Source organism: Onychostoma macrolepis, chromosome 04 (assembly GCF_012432095.1).
Source record: "Onychostoma macrolepis isolate SWU-2019 chromosome 04, ASM1243209v1, whole genome shotgun sequence".
Lineage (NCBI taxonomy): Eukaryota > Metazoa > Chordata > Actinopteri > Cypriniformes > Cyprinidae > Onychostoma > Onychostoma macrolepis.
Window position 1 is genome coordinate 14004740 of NC_081158.1, and position 21359 is coordinate 14026098.

Consider the following 21359-nt stretch of genomic DNA (forward strand, 5'->3'; position numbering starts at 1 on the left):
TCTCATTCCATTTATCAAGCATACCAAATAATGTATTCATAAAGGTATCCGTACAAGTTCCTGGTGATCTATACACACAACTGATAATTATATTTTTAGATCTTTCGGTATCGATTTCTATAGTTACACATTCCAAAAGATTTTCTATAGTCACTGACATACTTTTAATCACATTACATCTTAACGCTGTGTCAACATACAAAGCAACTCCTCCTCCTTTCTTATTAACTCTGTTTACCGTGAACAAATTATACCCTTCCAATTCAACTTCATGTATTTTCTCATTATCAAGCCAAGTCTCTGACACAGCAATCACATGAAATTTATTAAACTGACGCAAATAATCCTTAATGTGTATTACATTTTTATAAAGACTTCTACTATTTAAATGTATTATTGATAATGCCCCCTCCATATTCACATTTCTATTGAATTTATCTTCTGTACAATACTCACAACTGTTGTTATTTACATCATTAAAAAAGTGATTTTCCGGGTCAATATTATTTTCAATCTCATACATTTTATGATCCACGTGATTGAAGGATTTAAAATTCAAGTTATCGTACTTACAGTGACATTGTAAGAGGTCAGACACACAGTCCATTTGAATATTGACCAACTCCCCATCATCAACATCACTAAATGGGAACAAAAAGTCCTTATCCATGTCCATCATATCGTTAATCCTTTTATGAATATTCCTTCACACAGTCATCACTTAATCCATACTGGTCAAGTTCTTTGAGTTCTCTTATTGCGTATACTTTGGCTTCTTCAGGAGTTCCATTTAGCCGTATCATCACTTTACAATTTCTTGTCCATGTAGCTTGTATCTTGTCCTGTTTCCTCAAAATGCGTGCACGTCTAGCTATGTCAGCATTCATTTTAGTAAGATGTTCATTCAGGTACACTCCCGCATTCTTCAACTTCTTCGCCTGCCTCAGTAACTCGGCTTTATGTTTCCGATTCACAAACCGAACAACTATTGCAGGTTTTGCTGCGCCATCCCTTCGTGGAAGGGTATGACAAGCCACAACATTATCGCTCTGAATGATCATATTCTGGCTTTCAAAGAACTTGATTACTTGCTTTTTCCAGCGTTTGTAGTTCCTCTGGCAGAGCGCCTTCACCATCTCTGTCTCTGGACACTGTACTGGCGTACGTCCGGTGTTTTGTTTCCAGTCCGCTTATAATTCGACCAATCTATCTGACATGTCAATACCATCATCGAAACATAACAATGTTGTGTATTTGAGTGTTCATGTTTTTCTGCAGCAACGGCGACATTGAACACAACTACCTCACAGCCAGGAGTCGGAGGTAATGGTGCTGAGGAGGATGAAACTCCACTTTTGTTACTAATTTATTAACAAAGAATTGAACAAAAAGCTACTGACCTGTTCTTCTATCTTTATATCGTTTATGATTAATAGCTGTGAGGCTGGTGGATGGATCCAACCCCTGTTCTGGAAGAGTGGAGGTTCTCCACAATGGAATCTGGGGAACAGTGTGTGATGATTACTGGGATTCTACAGACGCGGCAGTGGTGTGTAGAGAACTGGGCTGTGGGAGTGTTGTAGAGGCAAAGAGTTCCGCTTATTTTGGACAGGGTTCTGGGCAAATATGGTTGGATGATGTCCAGTGCCGTGGGAATGAATCTACAATGAAAAACTGTTCATCAAGTGGATGGGGATCACATAACTGTGGGCACCATGAAGATGCTGGAGTCATCTGCCAAAGTGAGTCAAACACATTCATATAACTGACGTATAGCTGTGGTGTGTGAATGAATATTTCATTCTTTTTTACGTTTCCAATGGAACAACAAAGTTTTCCAATTATATACCATTTATGGCTCAATAACGGTGTCAAGATCACCAGTGGTGCCCTTTGGAAAAGTCAATCAAAAGGTTATGAGTACTTTGTGGTTGGTTTTCTTAGCATGGTAAAGACAAATGCTTTAGAGAATTTAAAATAAATCTTGCTTACTATCCATTTAATTATCACTTTCACTGTGGGAAAGACCATGCAAATCAGGAAACCCATTCTGGAACTGTAATAGACTTGAATCATCTCTTTTTCTGTTCTAGGCCAGGCACAAACAAGTACAGCACCATGGACAGGTAATTATGCCCATTTAATTGATATTAGATCCACTTTTCTCACAACTTGTGAAATAGGTAATATGCCCCATGTCTAGGGAATAGTTGCACGATAAGGGCATAATAAGGATAAGGATGTGCTGGTGGAATCCCAATAAGAATCACTCCGGTCGAGGATGAAACAAGCACACAGATTAAACAAAGAAAAGTATTACATTTTTTAGAGATTGTGAGATAACGTGAAGAGCATGTCTTCAGGAGAACAAACAAAAGGCCAAACCAAAAGAAACTAGAAAATAAAATAAAAAACAAATTAAGTAACCTAATCGAATAATACTGAAAATACAACAAACTTACCTAACTCCCAAATTACATGTGTAGTTTTACATATAAAAACTTAAGAAAACCTAAATAAGAAACATTTGCTTGAGTCCAGTTTGATCGTCGGCCACAACTCATTCACATTCACGCCAACAATGAGCTGCACGACTGCTGCTGGCTAAATTCATAAACAGAGCCCACCTTAATACAGCGACCAATTATGCACCAACACCACATCTTCATGCAACCTATGCAGGCAGACAATGCAGTAAAAAAGAAAAAGAGAGAAACAGAACAACACAATACAGCAAAGAAAGTACAAGGAATGGTCATAACACAGGCTAAAACATTCATTTGAACTGAACAAACTTGAAGCACTGCAATCGATCTGACATGTCAATACCATCATCAAAACATTACACAATGTTGTGTATTTGTGTGTTCATGTCGTTACGGCCCATTTTAATAGGGTGAGACGCAAAGCGAATGATGTTAACGGGATTCTAGCCACAGCCAACAGATCACCAAAACAACACATAAGTTTAAATGATTTATTAAAGAAAAGTGTAAGGAACATCAGGAGCATTAGCTTCGGAGATATAAAATAACAAACAAAAGAACTAAATAAAATAAAAATATATAAATGACCTAATTACAAAGAAAAGAAAATACAAATGAACTTCCTAACTCCTAAACAAAAACACATCGCAAAATCGGATCAAAATAAATAGCAGACCTCTCCTACGCTCCGGAGAATTTTCTTAGTATAAACAGAATAAATCACGAATTGAAACAACCACAAACAATAACCACAAAGCCACTGGTGATCTGTTGACAGAGGCGGAATCCGGAGCTCTTCACTTGCCCGAAAAGGTGTAGGCTGAAGCCTTGCTTATTATGCCTACCCTTTATACATAGTTAACTGAATGGGCGACACTTTTCACTAAGTTAAATAATACAAAGTAAACAATATTACAAAAACATTTCCCAAAATGTACAAACATAATTCACAACAACCATAACATAAATACACACTCCAACTATTACTTCGATTCTTTAACAATACAACCACAATTTATTAATACTGAATCTTATAATTATTTATCACCGTATTTTTATACATTTTCTTAAATTGACAGAGTGACTTACATATTTTTAATTCCTTATCATATTTATTCCATAAATGTACCCCCATAACTGATACGCACCTATTTTTTACATTAGTTCTAGCCCTTACTTTCTTAAACATATACAATCCTCTTAAATTATACTGACTTTCTCTTATTTTGAACAGCCGCTGAATACAATTTGGAAGTAAATTATTATAAACTTTATACATTAAGTGTAAAGTATATAATTCAACTAAATCTACAAATTTTAATGCATGTAAATTAATAAACAATTTATTTGTTGGTTCGTAATAATCAACCCTTTTAACAATTCTAATAGCTTTCTTTTGCAACATATAAATCCAATTTAAACTCAATATATAAGTGTGACCCCACACCTCCACACAGTAAGTAATGTATGGAACTATGAGCGCACAATACAATATATATAAAGTCTTTCCATTCAAAATATGTTTTGTTCTATTTAATATTGCAATGGATTTGGACATCTTTGTTTGTACATGATTAATGTGTGATTTCCGACATAATTTATGATTGATTATAACACCCCAAAAAATTATTTCGTACACTCTTTCTATTTCCTCGTTGTTAATCATTAGTTTCACTTTATTGCTACTATGTCGATTACTGAATATTATAAACTTTGTTTTACTTAAGTTCAGTGAGAGTCTGTTATCATCAAACCATTTTTTGAAGACCCTCAGTTCGATTTCCACTGTATTCAGTAGCTGTTCCAAACTTTTCCCAGAACAATATAAATTAGTATCATCAGCAAACAAAACCATTTTTAATACTTTAGACACTTTACAAATATAATTTATGTACAGTATAAACAACTTAGGGCCTAGCACCGAACCTTGCGGAACACCACAAGTAACTTTCAATAAATCTGATTTAACATTATTAATTTGTACAAATTGATATCTGTCATTGAGGTAACTTTTTATCCAAGCAAAAGCTTTTCCTCTTATACCATATCTCTCCAATTTCATGATTAATAATCCATAATCAATTGTGTCAAAAGCTTTTTTTTTTATCTAGGAACACCCCCACAGTATATTCATTATTATCCATTGAAGAGGAAATCTCTTCTACCAGTTCCATCACAGCCATGGAGGTCGACCTGTTTCTTCTAAACCCATAGTGTTGATCGCTCAATAATTTGTGTTTATCTATAAAATCATCTAGCCTGCACACAAAAATTTTCTCTAAAATTTTCGAGAACTGGGAAAGAAGAGAAATTGGTCTGGAGTTGGAAAAACAATGACGATCTCCATTTTAAAAATAGGAATAACTTTAGTTGTTTTCATATTACTTGGAAATATTCCTGTTAAAAGGACTGATTACAAATGTGTGTAAATGGTTTTACTATATGTTCTATAATATTTTTTATTAACGACATGTCAAAATCATTACAATCAGTGGAATATTTATTCTTACAATTGTTAACAATGTCTAGTATTTCCTTTTCATCAACTCCCTTATAAACATTGAATAATCATTACTGGAGATATTCATTTCATCTATCCTATCCCCAGTTCTTTGCTCATGATCACTTTTGCTAAATTGCTCCCAATATTTACAAAATACTCGTTAAATTCATTGACAATGTCATTCATTTTATTTATACTTAATTTATCATCATTAACAAAGTAATTTGGGTAATCTACTTTTCCAGTATTCTTTTAATTATACTATTAAGTACTTTCCATGTTGTTTGTATTGTTGTGAACTTTTATCTTCTACGAAGCAGAGACCAGGAGACGTTGGGATATCTTTCATCCAGAAGTTACTCTTTATTGAGAACTCGCTGCGTCGCTGTAGTCATCAAGTCTAAACTAAAGCAGTGATACATTGTAGTTTTAAATACATTTAGGGGGCAGTGCTTAGGAATGGAGACCAAGCACCTGGGTGACGACTTTAAACAAAGCATGCAAATGAGAAAGACAGACCCAATCAACAACACTCGATTGCATTGATAATCCAATCAGTCTAACGATTCATGTCTGGGCCAGGGGGCTCCGAAAGCCATTTGCAGAACAAAAGATTCGAGTCTGGCTCATTTGGCTCATTTCACTTACAATAGGAGAACAGGAACTGGCAGGGACCTCTTTGCATCTGATGTAGTGATCTGACTCATGTCACCATTTTTCACCTTAAATGCTAAATACAAGGTATATAACTTCTTCAGTTTGTACACTATTACATTGGAATCTAAATTAAACATTTAAATAAATTTGTAATCCCACAATTCCCCCTTTGAGAGTTCTAATAACTCTCACAAAATACAAATTTAGACACTTAAAAGTTTATTCTTGTAACTTGTGATCGTTACAGGCACATAGCACTTGTTCTGTGTTGATTGTCTGTAATTGCATGCTGACACAGAAACAAAACATGCAATTATGGTCCGTGAAGTTCTTAATAGTCTTTTCTGGTTGGAACTGTCATTTCTCGTGATGGGCGTGAGTCATTTGTTGCATGAAACACTTGATACTAACAGGTTTCCGAACCATGAAGAATTATCTTCAGCTATCTGGTGTAATTTTGCTGAAAGATCAAGAATGTCTTGATCATGTTGCTGGATCACTGAAGTTCTCGTATGTGATTCTCTGCGTTGTGTATTTTTTTTCTTTGTTCTGTCTTCCGTGACAGTTGGCTCGGTAGTGAGTCTTGTTGTTGGCTTCATGCGCAGGTGAGGGGTTTGGCGCGTATGGGTCTCAGGACAGTCATCAAGTGGTATCTGCACAGAGGAAGAAAGAAAACAAAAGACAGCAGTATTTGTTCTAAAGACTACAAACATTAGGGTTGTATCCTCTGTTCAATCTCGTCTGCTATTGTTGTTCCTTCTTTCCTATTTCTTAATTCCTGTGACACCTAAAGAACAGTGAGGTGAGGGTGGACTAGTGGATGGGGAAGGCCTATGAGGGTGTGTTCACCACAGGGTTGGCCCCCGAAGCCTGTTGCATCCGGTTCTTCCCTGGGGCTCCTCACTGGTCCATGTGTCCTGTCCTATCCCTGTAGGTGGTGTGCAAACTTTAGTGTGTGACATCTCCATCCTCTAATGGAACATCAGTCATAACAAACATCATAACCCAGAGAGGATAGGTGAGTGACTGGGTGTGCTGTAGTATAGCTTTGAAGGCTGTGAGTGTACTTAACTAGCATTCTCTCAATGGAAGGAAGTGACAGTAACCTTCCTGTAGTTTTATTTACAAAGAATCTTTCAGCTTTGTTGTACATTACTGGGGAATTAAGCACTCACAGCCCTAACAGTTAACACCTGAGCAAACTGCTCCAACAGTTCGGTGAAGCGGGGAGGGGCTGCTTCAGAGTACCAAGTAGACTGAGTAGGAGTTGAGTAAAGCTGTTAATTTCTCCTAATGTCTTTTTGCTTTTCCTACACTCTTTCATCCAGTGTCCAGGTTTACCACAGTAATGACAACTGCTCTCCTTCTTAGGACATTTACGTTTCTGTCGGTTCTCTGTGTTAACCTTAAAGGACGCTGCTGCAATCTTTACTCTGGCTTTAACATCAGAGTCTCTTTCCCAAGTAGCTAACCTGTCCAAGCTGTTTTGCAAGCTTCCAGTGGACCATGTTAGATCTAAGAACGGCAAAGCTGATCTGTATTCTAATAAAAGGCCATCAAACCATGTTCGAACTAGTGGTCCTTTGTCATCAAGCACACTTTCAGAAGCATCCACTATTCCACTGTAAGTTACAGCTGACTGACAAAACCTTTCAGTGTATTCACTCACAGTTTCTTCTTTCCTTTGCACACAGTTAGTGATTCTGGACCAGTCTATTTTGGGTCCCATGATATTCTTTAGAATTTTCAAAACACCTTCTCTCAAATCACCTTTACTGGCATGTTGTAGTTCAGAAGTAACAGCAGACTCAAAACTGTTGAATTCAGATTCAGTTAGAATTTGTGACATCAGCTGTGTGACTTCTGCTAACGACATGTCGTGAGACGCATTTTGTTGATCAATGCTCTTCTAAATTCAGAAAAATCTGTGCGTGCTGAGGGTAAGCTCTGGGATAGCCTCTCTATATCTTTAGGTCCTAGCGCTTTGGCCACAGTTTGTATTTGGACAACAGAAGAGTTGGGAGCAACACTTTCAATTCCCTCAATTCCCTGAGATCTAACGCCACATACCTTCACTGAATCTACAGGCACATCAATTACTGATTGAGAGCTACATCTCTTTCAAAGAAAGCTTGTAAATCAGGATAATTGTTATCTGGTTGACTAACTTCTTCCACATCAGTTTTTCTGAAGCTTTGTTGCGGTTCAATTTCTTAGTCAAAGAGGATACTCTAGCTTGAAGCTCATTGTTCTGTTTCTCTAGCTCTGAGTTACGCTGAGATTGTTGTGTAGCTAGCGCTAAACCAAATTCTCTGTGGCAGCAGATAATGCCTTTAACATTGTTCTTGCGAATACATGCTCCTAACACCTTTTACACTCATCTACAGACCAAGTCTTGTCTGGATGGATCTCATATTTCTCGTTAGTTCTTGTCTAACTTTCTCAGTGATTATTAGGTTCATTTGTTCCCCTAACAGTGTTTTGAATTCACTATCTGACCACAATGGAGTCGCAAGACCATCCTTTTCTGTTGTTTGAATCAGCCTAGCATTCCTTCTAACCATTTTGTGAGTTTCTTTGTTACCACACAATCAAAAAACATTAAAACTTCTCTGATCAACAGAGGGTACACTTGTTAACACAGCTTAACTATTGTTAACTTTGTTACCACACAATCAAAAACACTAAAACTTCTCTGATCAACAGAGGGTACACTTGTTAACACAGCTTAACTATTGTTAACTTTGTTACCACACAATCAAAAACACTAAAAAACTTCTCTGATCAACAGAGGGTACATTTGTTAACACAGCTTAACTATTGTTAACTTTCCAAATTACCAACACTTCACACTTAACTTCCCTGCCTACAAGAACAGAGGATAAACCAAATTTTAGCATGTATGCTAACCTTCTCTGCCTAAACAGAGGATAACCAATTCTTCCCTGCCTAAAACAGAGGGTAACACAATATTAGCACGTTATGCTAATCTTCCCTGCCTGGACAGAGGATAATCTTCATCTCTAAAAGTACATTTTTAGAGGATAATTTAGTTAACCAAACCCTACAGCTGTCTGTTAACTCTTCTCTGACGGCGCAGAGGATAAGCAAATTTGTACTGGTCTTAAAGGTTCTTTTGGATTAGAGACAGCACTCACCACAACCTTGGTTGAGAGAAAATTTCAGTCTGGAAATCTTTGTTCAGCTAGAAGTTTTCGCTGGATTCCAAAAGATGCAGTCTGGAAGCAGATCTTTGTTTGAGCTTGAAGTTTTCAATCTGGATTCAGGTGAGGAAGCTGGAACTCTATCCGGTCACGGCACCATCTGTTGTGAACTTTTATCTTCTCTGAAGCAGAGACCAGGAGACGTTGGGATATCTTTCATCCAGAAGTTACTCTTTATTGAGAACTCGCTGCGTCGCTGTAGTCATCCAAGTCTAAACTAAAGCAGTGATACATTGTAGTTTTAAATACATTTAGGGGGCAGTGCTTAGGAATGGAGACCAAGCACCTGGGTGACGACTTTAAACAAAGCATGCAAATGAGAAAGACAGACCCAATCAACAACACTCGATTGCATTGATAATCCAATCAGTCTAACGATTCATGTCTGGGCCAGGGGGCTCCGAAAGCCATTTGCAGAACAAAAGATTCGAGTCTGGCTCATTTGGCTCATTTCACTTACAATAGGAGAACAGGAACTGGCAGGGACCTCTTTGTATCTGATGTAGTGATCTGACTCATGTCACCATTTTTCACCTTAAATGCTAAATACAAGGTATATAACTTCTTCAGTTTGTACACTATTACATTGGAATCTAAATTAAACATTTAAATAAATTTGTAATCCCACAGTATATTATCCTTATGCTTGTCCAATAACTTATTATAATAGTCCTTTTTACTAAATCTTATAATACTTCATTTATTTTTTATATATCTTGTATTTATTTTCCGCTTGTATAGTTCGAGTTGCTATAAATTTCCCGTATAATGCATTTTTCTTTTTGCATGCTTTCTCTATTCCCTTAGTAATCCATGGTTTATCCTCATTTTTTTTGCTTCTTTACAGTCTTAAACACACAATATTTTTCGTATTTTTCAATTAACGTGGACAAAAAAGCATCATAAGCACTATCTGGATCTTTACTTGCATAAACCTCGCTCCAATTTTGATTCTTTAAGTCCTCACTGAGAGCAGCAATAATTTTTGGTGTTCTATATCGAATTAATTTAAAACTGTTTGTCCTACTACCTACTGTTTTATCAAATAATCTTTGAAAGATTGCAAAAACTGGGAAATGATCAGTCATATCATTTATAAATAATCCTCCTACTATTTTTCCTCCAATTTCATTTGTGTATATATTATCTATTAATGTAGCAGTATTTTTAGTTATTCTACTAGGTTTTGTAATCACAGGAAATAGACCTTTACTATATAGTGTGTCGGTAAAATCTGTAATTCTCTTATTTCCATTTGGATTCAACAAATCAATATTGAAATCTCCACATATAATTTGTACCTTGTTCTCATTCCATTTATCAAGCATACCAAATAATGTATTCATAAAGGTATCCGTACAAGTTCCTGGTGATCTATACACACAACTGATAATTATATTTTTAGATCTTTCGGTATCGATTTCTATAGTTACACATTCCAAAAGATTTTCTATAGTCACTGACATACTTTTAATCACATTACATCTTAACGCTGTGTCAACATACAAAGCAACTCCTCCTCCTTTCTTATTAACTCTGTTTACCGTGAACAAATTATACCCTTCAATTCAACTTCATGTATTTTCTCATTATCAAGCCAAGTCTCTGACACAGCAATCACATGAAATTTATTAAACTGACGCAAATAATCCTTAATGTGTATTAAATTTTTATAAAGACTTCTACTATTTAAATGTATTATTGATAATGCCCCCTCCATATTCACATTTCTATTGAATTTATCTTCTGTACAATACTCACAACTGTTGTTATTTACATCATTAAAAAAGTGATTTTCCGGGTCAATATTATTTTCAATCTCATACATTTTATGATCCACGTGATTGAAGGATTTAAAATTCAAGTTATCGTACTTACAGTGACATTGTAAGAGGTCAGACACACAGTCCATTTGAATATTGACCAACTCCCCATCATCAACATCACTAAATGGGAACAAAAAGTCCTTATCCATGTCCATCATATCGTTAATCCTTTTATGAATATTCCTTCACACAGTCATCACTTAATCCATACTGGTCAAGTTCTTTGAGTTCTCTTATTGCGTATACTTTGGCTTCTTCAGGAGTTCCATTTAGCCGTATCATCACTTTACAATTTCTTGTCCATGTAGCTTGTATCTTGTCCTGTTTCCTCAAAATGCGTGCACGTCTAGCTATGTCAGCATTCATTTTAGTAAGATGTTCATTCAGGTACACTCCCGTACCCTTCAACTTCTTCGCCTGCCTCAGTAACTCGGCTTTATGTTTCCGATTCACAAACCGAACAACTATTGCAGGTTTTGCTGCGCCATCCCTTCGTGGAAGGGTATGACAAGCCACAACATTATCGCTCTGAATGATCATATTCTGGCTTTCAAAGAACTTGATTACTTGCTTTTTCCAGCGTTTGTAGTTCCTCTGGCAGAGCACCTTCACCATCTTTGTCTCTGGACACTGTACTGGCGTCACGTCCGGTGTTTTGTTTCCAGTCCGCTTATAATTCGACCAATCGATCTGACGTGTCAATACCGTCATCAAAACTTAACAATGTTGTGTATTTGTGTGTTCATTTTTTTCTGCAGCAACAGCGACACTGAACACGACTACCTCACAGCCAGGAGTCGGAGGTAATGGTGCTGAGGAGGATGAAACTCCACTTTTGTTACTAATTTATTAACAAAGAATCGAACAAAAAAGCTAATGACCTGTTCTTCTATCTTTATATCGTTTGTGATTAATAGCTGTGAGGCTGGTGGATGGATCCAGCCTCTGTTCTGGAAGAGTGGAGGTTCTCCACAATGGAATCTGGGGAACAGTGTGTGATGATTACTGGGATTCTACAGACGCAGCAGTGGTGTGTAGAGAACTGGGCTGTGGGAGTGTTGTAGAGGCAAAGAGTGCTGCTTATTTTGGACAAGGTTCTGGACAAATATGGTTGGATGATGTCCAGTGCAGTGGGAATGAATCTACACTGAAAAACTGTTCATCAAGTGGATGGGGATCACATAACTGTGTGCACCAAGAAGATGCCGGAGTCATCTGCCAAGGTGAGTCAAACACATTTATACAACTGACGTATAGCTGCGGTGTTGTACACTATATTTCAGCAATGCAGTGACAGTGTTTCTAAATAACATGATCTACTTGAAAGGACCAATGTATAATTCGATTTTTATTTTAAGTTTACAAAGGCAAAACAAAGTTTTCCATTTCTAGACCATTTATGCCTAGAACCAAAACACATTTATACAACTGATGTATAGATGAGGGGTTGTACAATATATTAGGTCCCACTTCATATTAGGTGGCCTTAACTACGATGTACTTACATTTTAATTAATCATTTGGTTCAATGCACTTATTGTGTACATACATGGTTTTCATTGTAATTATATTTTTTAAAATACCTGCATGTAATTACATCTTCAATTAATATCTGTAATTACATTGATAGTTACACTGTTGATCCATACCTTACACTTTTAAACCTAAACATACCACCAAACCTGTCCCTAACCTTACCCGTATCCACCTCAATAGCAGCAAAAGTGTTTTGCAATATAATATGAACACAGTAAGTACACTGTACTTTTTGATGTAACTACATAGCAGTTAAGGCCACCTTATATAAAGTGGGACCATATATTTTAACGATGCAACAGTGTTTTGTGTTCTAAATAACGTGATCTACTTGAAAGGACCAATGTATCATTTGATTGTTTTTCATTGTTTCAAGTTCCCAAAGGCAAAAGAAAGTTTCCCATTTATATACCGTTTATGCCTCAATTACGGTCAAGCTTCATCAATGGCATGCACGTAGCACTGTTGAGTAGATTTGTTTTGGTTAAAGTTCTGGAAGTGTAATAGATGTCAATCATCTCTCTTTTTCCGTAATAGTCCAGGCACAAACTAGTGCAGCACCATGGAAAATGTATTATACACCTTCGAATTAGAACCAGACCTGCTGTTCTAACAACCTGTAACGGATTAAAACATTTGTTTGAACTGAACAAACTTGAAGCACTGTGTAATGATGAGTCAACGGAGTGAGGACCCATTTGCAGCTTTTAATAAAAGGAAACACAGTTGTACAGGCATGGTCGATCAACAGTAAACCGGCTTATCAGAGTCGAGACAAAGGCAGAGTAATAAGACAGGCGAATGATCGGGGCAGGCAGCAAACAGAGTAAACAACAGTCCAGTCTCTGTAGAGAATAAGAAAATCCATTTCTTGTTGACCGACCATTTGAATATCACTTTCACTATGGGAAAGATCATGCAAATTAGGAAATCCATTCTTGAACTGTAATAGACTTCAATTATCTCTCTTTTTCTGTGATAGGCCAGGCACAAACTAGTGCAGCACCACGGACAGGTAATTATACACCTTTGAATCAGAACCTGGGGTCGGTTGCACCAGCTGGATGTACACACGGTTGTAAGACTAGGCTGGACATAAAATACCCATCTCGGCGTGGTGCAACGTCTGATACAAAGGGCCCTATTTTAATGATCTAAGTGCATAGTCTAAAGTGCACGGCACAAGTGCACTTAGGGCATGTCCGAATCCACTTTTGCTAGTTTAACGACGGGAAAATGGTCGGTGTGCCTGGGCGCATGGTCTAAACGGGTTGTCCCTATTCTCTTAATAAGTAATGGGTGTTTTTTGGGTGCAGTGTGCAATAAACCAATCAGAGTTTCATCTCACATTCCCTTTAAGAGCGAGTTGCGCTCGCGCCATGGTGGATTTGCTATTTAAACGGCGGAATTTAAAGGCAAACAAACTGAACGCGTCTCCAGAGAGCAAATGGATCTGCTCATGTGCAAGCAAATAGATAGGCTAATTCTGATAAACGCAATGACTATCCATTATGACATGTATGACATTTTTATATTTATGTAGCCTACACAATAATATTCTTTTACACTGTAATCCTTTAATTTTTAATATTTGGCATGTTTGTGTGCTGCTGCGCATCCCTGTGTGTAATAAGCAAAGTGAACGTTCATTGTGGACCCGCCCAGAGGCGCATTTTCTACTAATGCGCTCTTTAAATAACAAAATAAATATTGCGCCATTGACTTTAGACTTTAGACTTTAGATCAGGTTTGAGTTGGTCTATGGCGCAGTCTATTTTCAGTTCCTCAAAATAGCTACGTGCCAACAATGCGCCTGAACACACCTCTTTTTTAGACCAGCATGATCATGGGCGCACAAATAGATGCAAATGCATTTGCTATTTAAACAACAAGGCGCAGGACGGGAAAATGAGAACTGCGTCAAGCTGAAACTAGCAAAAACACTTGCACCGGGTGTTTGATAGGGCCCTAAATCTTACGCCTAGTCAGAGGTAGGTGTAAAGTGAAAAGTCATGATTTGCTCGGACAATATTCGTTTTTAGGATTTATGTCTGTTAGTTAATTATTACTGCAGACATGAACTGTAATGTTTATGGTCTTTTCGGGCAGGGAAAGCAATATCAATCGCAAAGCTCGGTGTTGACTATACCACACTGCTGACAGTAATTGACCTAATAAAAAAATGTTTCTGTAGGCTACAGCTTGTAATTATGCAGTAAAATATTACATATGATCTGGGATTATTAAAAAGAAACTGTATACTACCATTCGACATCTTGCTTGGTGTCAGGGACCAGTCACCATCACAATAGTCACCACCCAGCATAATCACCCGATCACAGTCACCTGACTTCTGATTGCACGCACCTGCTGACACCAATCAACATCACTATAAACACACTCACTGCCATACCCCACATTGTCCGGTCTACCGTTCACTAGATGGACAGCTCTGGACTCACTCTACGATCTGACTTCCCTCTATGCTTACCCATAGGATCCCTTGCCGATTCTCCCTCGAAGCCTTTGACCCTCGATCCGAACCTGCAAACAAAGACACGACATCAACCACAGCTAAGAAATCTGAACTCCGCATTAACTTCCTCACTCACCTGCTTTTGGTCACTCCCGATCCTGAATCCCCGAATCCCTTCAATAAACCTGTTTGTTATCAATCACCAGTTGTGTGTTACCGTGCTTTGTGACACTTGGAAGGACAGTATAAATGCTTGGAAATATTTAATGTCTTTAATTCCATTTATTATTTGTAATGTGCCTGACATCCAATAATCGCAGTAAGTTTTGTGCTTTGTTACTTTTATATCAGAAATAAAGTATCAGCTTTCAAAGCTGCGGTTTTTCAGCCACAGAAAGATGTCAGTAAAACACAAAATGTCACGTAAAGTCACATTTAGGCTACCTCAGGAAAGATATTCATTGTACATAAAAAATAACTAGAGAGAAGCATTGTATTACGTTCATTATATTTTACGTAACCTGCCACCTTCATTTTTAATGTTTCTTTGAAGAAATCTGTCATGGGAACGTGTAGGGAGACTTCAGATATAAAAACGCGGACTTGTTAGAAAATGTTTACTCAATGAAATCATGGCGTGGTGGCTTCACTTCTTATGATGTCTTGAGCAATTCAGTTCTATATTAGTAGTTGTAGCCATTGCAGTGTGAATGTCGTCTCAGCTATCACTGCGGGAGCATGTGTCAGCGTGGATACGCCGGGCATAGCTGCGCCTGATCATAGTCTTAGTTGGTGCAACAGGTGTAAATATTTATCGTAAAGCTGGATGTTGCAAAGCCCAGCGTAGGGCTTACACCCAGATTTTTTACGTCTAGCTGGTGCAACCGGCCCCATATATGCTTTTTTCACAACCTGTAAAACAGCCTAAACGTTAATTTTAACTGAGCAAACTTGATTAACTGCAATCATTCTGAAATTCAAACACCATAATCAAAACATAAAACTGTTGTGTATTTGTGTGTGGGTTTTTTTGAAGCAACAGTGACATTGAACACAACTGCCTTACAGCCAGGAGTCAGCGGTAATGATGCTGGGCAAGATGAAATTCCACTATATTTACCAATTTATCTCATATAAAATACAAACAAACAAGCAAAAAATCTATGACCTGTTCTTCTATATGTATATTGTTTAATAGCTATCAGGTTGGTGAATGGATCCAGCCTCTGTTCTGGAAGAGTGGAGGTTCTCTACAATGGAATCTGGGGAACAGTGTGTGATGATTACTGGGATTCTACAGACGCGGCAGTGGTGTGTAGAGAACTGGGCTGTGGGAGTGTTGTAGAGGCAAAGAGTTCTGCTTATTTTGGACAGGGTTCTGGACAAATATGGTTGGATGATGTTGAGTGCCGTGGAAATGAATCCACACTGAAAAACTGTTCATCAAGTGGATGGGGATCACATAACTGTGTGCACGAAGAAGATGCCGGAGTCATCTGCAATGGTGAGTGTATAGCTGTGATGTTGTACACATTAGCAATGCAACAGTGTTTCGTGTTCTATATAAAGTGAGCTACTTGAAAGAACCAATGTTTTTTTTGCGCATTATTTCCAATGGCTCAACAAAGTTTTCCAATTTTATAGCATTTATACCTCAGTTATGGTGTCAAGATCACCAATGGCATGCACATACTGTAGATTTGTTTAGTCATAGCACCCCTAGTGGTGATCATAGGAAAAGTCTCTCAAAGGATATGAGTACATTTAGCTTCATGTATAACTCAAAGTAAACTTAAACATACCTGGCTTCATTACTTAAAAGAGAGATTACAAACAGAATTAGTAAAATAGATTTAAATAAATTGAAATATTAATTTATCATTAATTTGCTATAATTAACAAAAATGTCTAATGAAAAAAAAAATAACGACGTTGATAATCAATTAGAGGGCTAAAACGTCCTACATATGACCCTGGTAATGTAATTCAATTAGTTTGTATAAGCATATGAAATGTTCTAGCTGCTTCATTCATTCTTTGGTTCTCCTCTTAGCTTTGAGTGACCCTTGTTCTGAGGTCAGCTGCACTGAGGATGAATGGTGTGGAGAGAAAAATGGTGTTTATGGCTGTTTCTGTAACGAGAGCCATCGAAGACCTGACCCAGAGTCTTTTGGTTGGACTTATTGCACAACAACAATTCAAATCTAAGTTTTAAGTAATCAATCAGATTTTTATTAAAGCTACTTATGTGTTCTTACTCTTTTTTTTTTTTTTTTTTTTTTCTGTCAGATTTCTCTGAGGTTTGTGAAAGCAGCTCTGGTTCCATGTCTCTGTCTCGCTGTCAGCTCTTTGAGGCTGGTTTTCCTACTGACAGCTTACACCTCAATGACCCCAGCTGCAAAGGAACAGTCGGGAATGGCAGAGTGGAGTTCTATTTTGACAACAATGACCACATCTGTGGTACAGGTCTTATGGTATGAAATATTATGTATAGTATATGCTACTTAAACACACTCAGCTCTCACATCTCAATTTGCCACTGACTGAATAATGTTGAAGTACAACTAACTAAGAGTACCAAGCTTTTTTTAATCAAACTTTTTGTTCCCTTTTTTTCAGTTGACTGATGAGTTTTGCTCTTAATACAGTAGCTTTTAATGCAATCTGGTCTTAAAAAATGTCTTTACAATTCTTGTAGATAAAATCTTGAATTAAATTCAAACTAAAATGTTATGTCTTTGGTCCACAGGCCAATGGCACCCATTTCATTTATGAGAACTTCATTTTCGGAACACCAGGCTCGACTGAAGGTCCCATCAGCAGGGAGAGAATTCTGAAGCTGAATTTCAGCTGTATATACCCCCAAACCCAAACACTTTCTATGAATATGGAAATCAATCCACTAGAGAGGTGGGGCAGTGTTCTGTCTCTATGCCAATTTATTTAACAGAGAGAAAGAAAAAAAAAAACGTTTTATATATGGTAATTTTCTGTAAACAGAGAGGACATATGCTACTGTATATCCCTAAAAAAAGATTCATTAAATTGATACAGAATGTAGCATTTTATTATTATTTTAAATAATAATAATAATAATAACAATAATACATTTTGAAATAATATTAATATTTCAACAGTATTGTCCACAAGCAGCTTCCTGCTGGTCAAGGGAGATATCAGGTCAGGATGGTTCCATATCAGGATGCTGAGTTCTCCCAGCCCTTCAATGGTAGTGTGAATGTGGAGGTGAACCAGCAGATGTTTGTGGAAATTCGTGTTGAGGGGGTTGACAGCCGTCAGTTTGCCACAGTGATTGACAAATGTTGGGCGACACCTGAGAATGATCCTCATCACTCTGTCCGCTGGGACCTTATCAGTGGAGAGTAAGACTTTTATTGTGTTTTAATTAGTGCAAGATCTTAAAAGCTAGAAGAGCAAAACTTGTTGTTTATTGTGATGCTTTACAGGACATAATTATCATTTTTGGGCGTACAGATTTTCTGAAAGCACTACTTTTACACCACTATAAATTGGAAAAAAATATTTTTTCTGTGTTTTTGCTAACATCATTCTTTTATACAATGTTCCAAGTTCCTTTATTCTCCACACATTATTATTAAAGATTAAGAAACTGACTTGTTGATGTCACTACTGATATTCTCAGGTGTCCCAGTCAAAATGATGTCACAGTGGAGCTACTACAGAATGGAGTCAACATATCCAGCCATTTCTCCTTCAGGATGTTTGTCTTCAATGCAAACTCCACTAAGGTTTACCTGCACTGTACTGTTTACCTTTGCCTTTTGACAGGAGATCACTGCTCAACTGTGAGTTTACAAACCCTCTCAAACAAATGTTTCTGATATTTTTTCAACATAGTTACAGTAGTTGTTTTTTGTGAATTTATTGTATAATTCCATTTTAAGAAAAAACATATGAATATACACCAAGGTTGAAAGACATTCCAAGGTGTTGATGAATCTTCAACAACTATGAACTATTTCCTAGTTTGACTGCATTACAGTTCCATATCACTTTGCAGATAATTACACAAGCTCTTGCTTTCTCTTTCACCACACACACACACGCGCACACACACACGTCTGGTTTGCTATCCTTGTGGGGACTCTCCATAGGCGTAATGGTTTTTATACTGTACAAACTGTATGTGCTATTGCCCTACACCAACCCTACACCTAAACCTACCCCTTACAGGAAACTCCATTTAGTATGTTTTTTAAGCCTTTTGAATTACGGGGACATAGGCAGTGTCCTCATAAACCACCTTCAAATTGTAATACCTCTGTCATACCCATGTCATTATACAAATTTTGTCCCCGTAAACCACAAAAACCAGTACACACACACAGACACACACCTTGGTGAACCTTGGCTTTGTCCTTACTTCAATGACTATATAGAAGCCATTTCATGTGTTTGATCTGCTGTTTTCCATGGCAAACCTCACAATCAATAGAAATGTGCAGTTTAATTTAAATAAATAAATATTGTCTAGACAAATACAGAAATAAATGCAATTTAATGAATAAATAAACCGTTTCCACTTGTTAACATACTTTTTCTTTTTAAATATTTGGTTGTGAGATATTCACACAAGTTGTCTCTTTCGCCCTTGTCCTTCTGTGACTGCTTTAGGACAGCCCAAGCCAACATTGCTAGTTTAAAGTGTAATGGGTATGCATTCATCTTCAATGCCCTTCGTCAATTATTACTTATATATTACTTTTAGTCTAATTACATTATGTGTCAATAAATTAATCTAATTAATTGCAAATTACATTTGGCTATGAAAATACCCCCCAAAAGATTATTTAAAGCTATTTTTGTATTCAATGAGAAAGTATTAAATTAACATTACAAATAGTAGTAATTTTATTTCATTCAACGTGAAATTTATTACACATAAACATTTAGGCTACAATGGCCTAACAAACTGTGGAATATAAAAGAAGTGTGTGTTTTTTGTTCATGCAATGGTAACCAAAACAGCTTTCTTACCAACAGTCTTCAAAATAACTTATTTTATGTTAAACAAAATAAAGTAAGACATTTAGGTTTGAGTAAATGATAACGTGAACTATCCCTTTAAAAATGTTTCCCCTTTTTTCTCCCTTTTTAATGAAATAATACTCTAAATAAAAAACTGAAATATGATATGCTACTGTACTTGCTACAAAAGGTGGAAATACCAAATATTAAAGTTTATTAAAGTGTATTAAAAAAACTTAAAATACATATTAAATTGGATAAAAACAGCACGACTCACTTCATCTGATATTTGTTGTGCTCAGAACAACCATCTGCATGTTTCATGAACATTATGAAATGAAATCATGTTTTGGAGGCAAAAAAGGTCAATATTTTCAGATCTGTCACGTGTTCTAACAATTTTGGCCGCCACTGTATGCATATTAATTTAATGATTAAACATTTCATATTGTAGTACTGTATAATATAAAGTTTTATTGCAATATATAGTTTGTTTCAACTGCCCTCTGTTTTAAGTACAGAATCATCTGATTGCATAAATTAGTACATAGCCTAATTATCATGTTTTTTTTTTTTTTGTCTTTTAGCACTGTGACTCTGGATACCACAGGAGAGAGGGCAGGTCTGCAGAATTCCACGACAGTGCTTCCATTTCCATGGGTCCCCTGATGTTGTCTGAAAGGAACTAAGGTATTTTTCTCATCTAATTCAGTTGTGATGGATTGTTTATGCATATTTAAAAAATATGCTATATGTCTGTTTTGAATTAATTACTTATCACTTTATTATATTCATTGTTCACAGATATTTAGGCCCCATACAACAGAACATATCCATGGATTCATGTCTATGTGGTTCTTTGATTATATTTTTTTGTTTCTCTGCTAAGTGTTCTGAGTGAAATATTTGTGCAAAGAATATTCATTGTTTTATATACTTATCTCTTTCTAATGAACGTGATACTGATTCTACACTGCTACAAACTGGGCTTCTCAATATATTGCAAATCATGCTCTTAAGATAATAATTATTGTTGCTTGTTTGTTTTTTTTATGTTGGAGTAACATCTGTTTCCCAAACTAGCATGTAGATTGTTCATTGTTAAGTAGAGCTTAAGTGCATCGTTATGGGAGCCATTTGATACCATTAAGGGCACCCAGAGGTTAAATTTTCTTTTGGCATTAAAGTGTGGGGCGGAATCATTCTATGTAGATATAATGTTCTTTGTCTATGCTGTCTATGCTATAATATAAATAAACAGTGTGTATTGTCTCTGTGATTATGGTTTATGCTTTAGTTCCCATGCTCTGGGCTAATGTTGCCCTACCAGAATTTTTTTCCTATGATAGGTCGCAACAACATTTATAATATGATGAAGAACAAAAAGAAATATAGTTGAATAGTTGAAGAACAAGAAACCTGGTCTAATGCGGTAAACATGGGGGGGGTTCATATAAATGACAAATCTGGGGAAAATCCCGTAGATTTACATTGACATGTAATATTTCTAAGCTGTTTAAACTCATTTAAGCTTCCATTCTACCTAATATTTCTAATCTATTTATATGTCTCCACTGCTAAAAGACATATTACCACAACAAAATTCGAACTCTCGCATGATCTTTAAAAGATTTTCCTCCC

General features: G+C 36.6%; 2 protein-coding genes across 2 annotated transcripts in view; both read left to right on the top strand.

Annotated features, from left to right (window-relative positions):
• Positions 1-2455, top strand: part of LOC131538960 (deleted in malignant brain tumors 1 protein-like) — a 54536-nt gene extending 52081 nt beyond the window's left edge. Inside the window, 3 exon segments of the mRNA XM_058773176.1 lie at positions 1279-1323; positions 1437-1742; positions 2094-2455. The gene's annotated coding sequence lies outside the window, so the exon portion shown is untranslated.
• On the top strand, positions 1265-20918 carry LOC131538504 (scavenger receptor cysteine-rich domain-containing group B protein-like). The gene is made up of 14 exons (XM_058772378.1): positions 1265-1316; positions 1437-1742; positions 11455-11499; positions 11614-11919; positions 13215-13247; positions 15745-15789; positions 15907-16212; positions 16762-16881; positions 16998-17182; positions 17458-17618; positions 17846-18091; positions 18373-18535; positions 20306-20408; positions 20523-20918. Exons 1-13 carry the CDS (start codon positions 1265-1267, stop codon positions 20405-20407), a joined length of 2070 nt encoding a protein of 689 aa, XP_058628361.1. The 3' UTR covers position 20408; positions 20523-20918.
• Positions 20919-21359: the final 441 nt, after the last annotated feature.

Excerpts from the sequence above, each read along its gene's own strand:
- LOC131538504 (XM_058772378.1), top strand. The coding sequence starts at position 1,265 with ATGTTTTTCTGCAGCAACGGCGACATTGAACACAACTACCTCACAGCC. Across the intron at positions 15,790-15,906 it reads CTTACAGCCAGGAGTCAGCG|CTATCAGGTTGGTGAATGGA; the intron begins GTAATGATGCTG and ends ATTGTTTAATAG. Across the intron at positions 17,183-17,457 it reads TCTGTGGTACAGGTCTTATG|GCCAATGGCACCCATTTCAT; the intron begins GTATGAAATATT and ends TTTGGTCCACAG.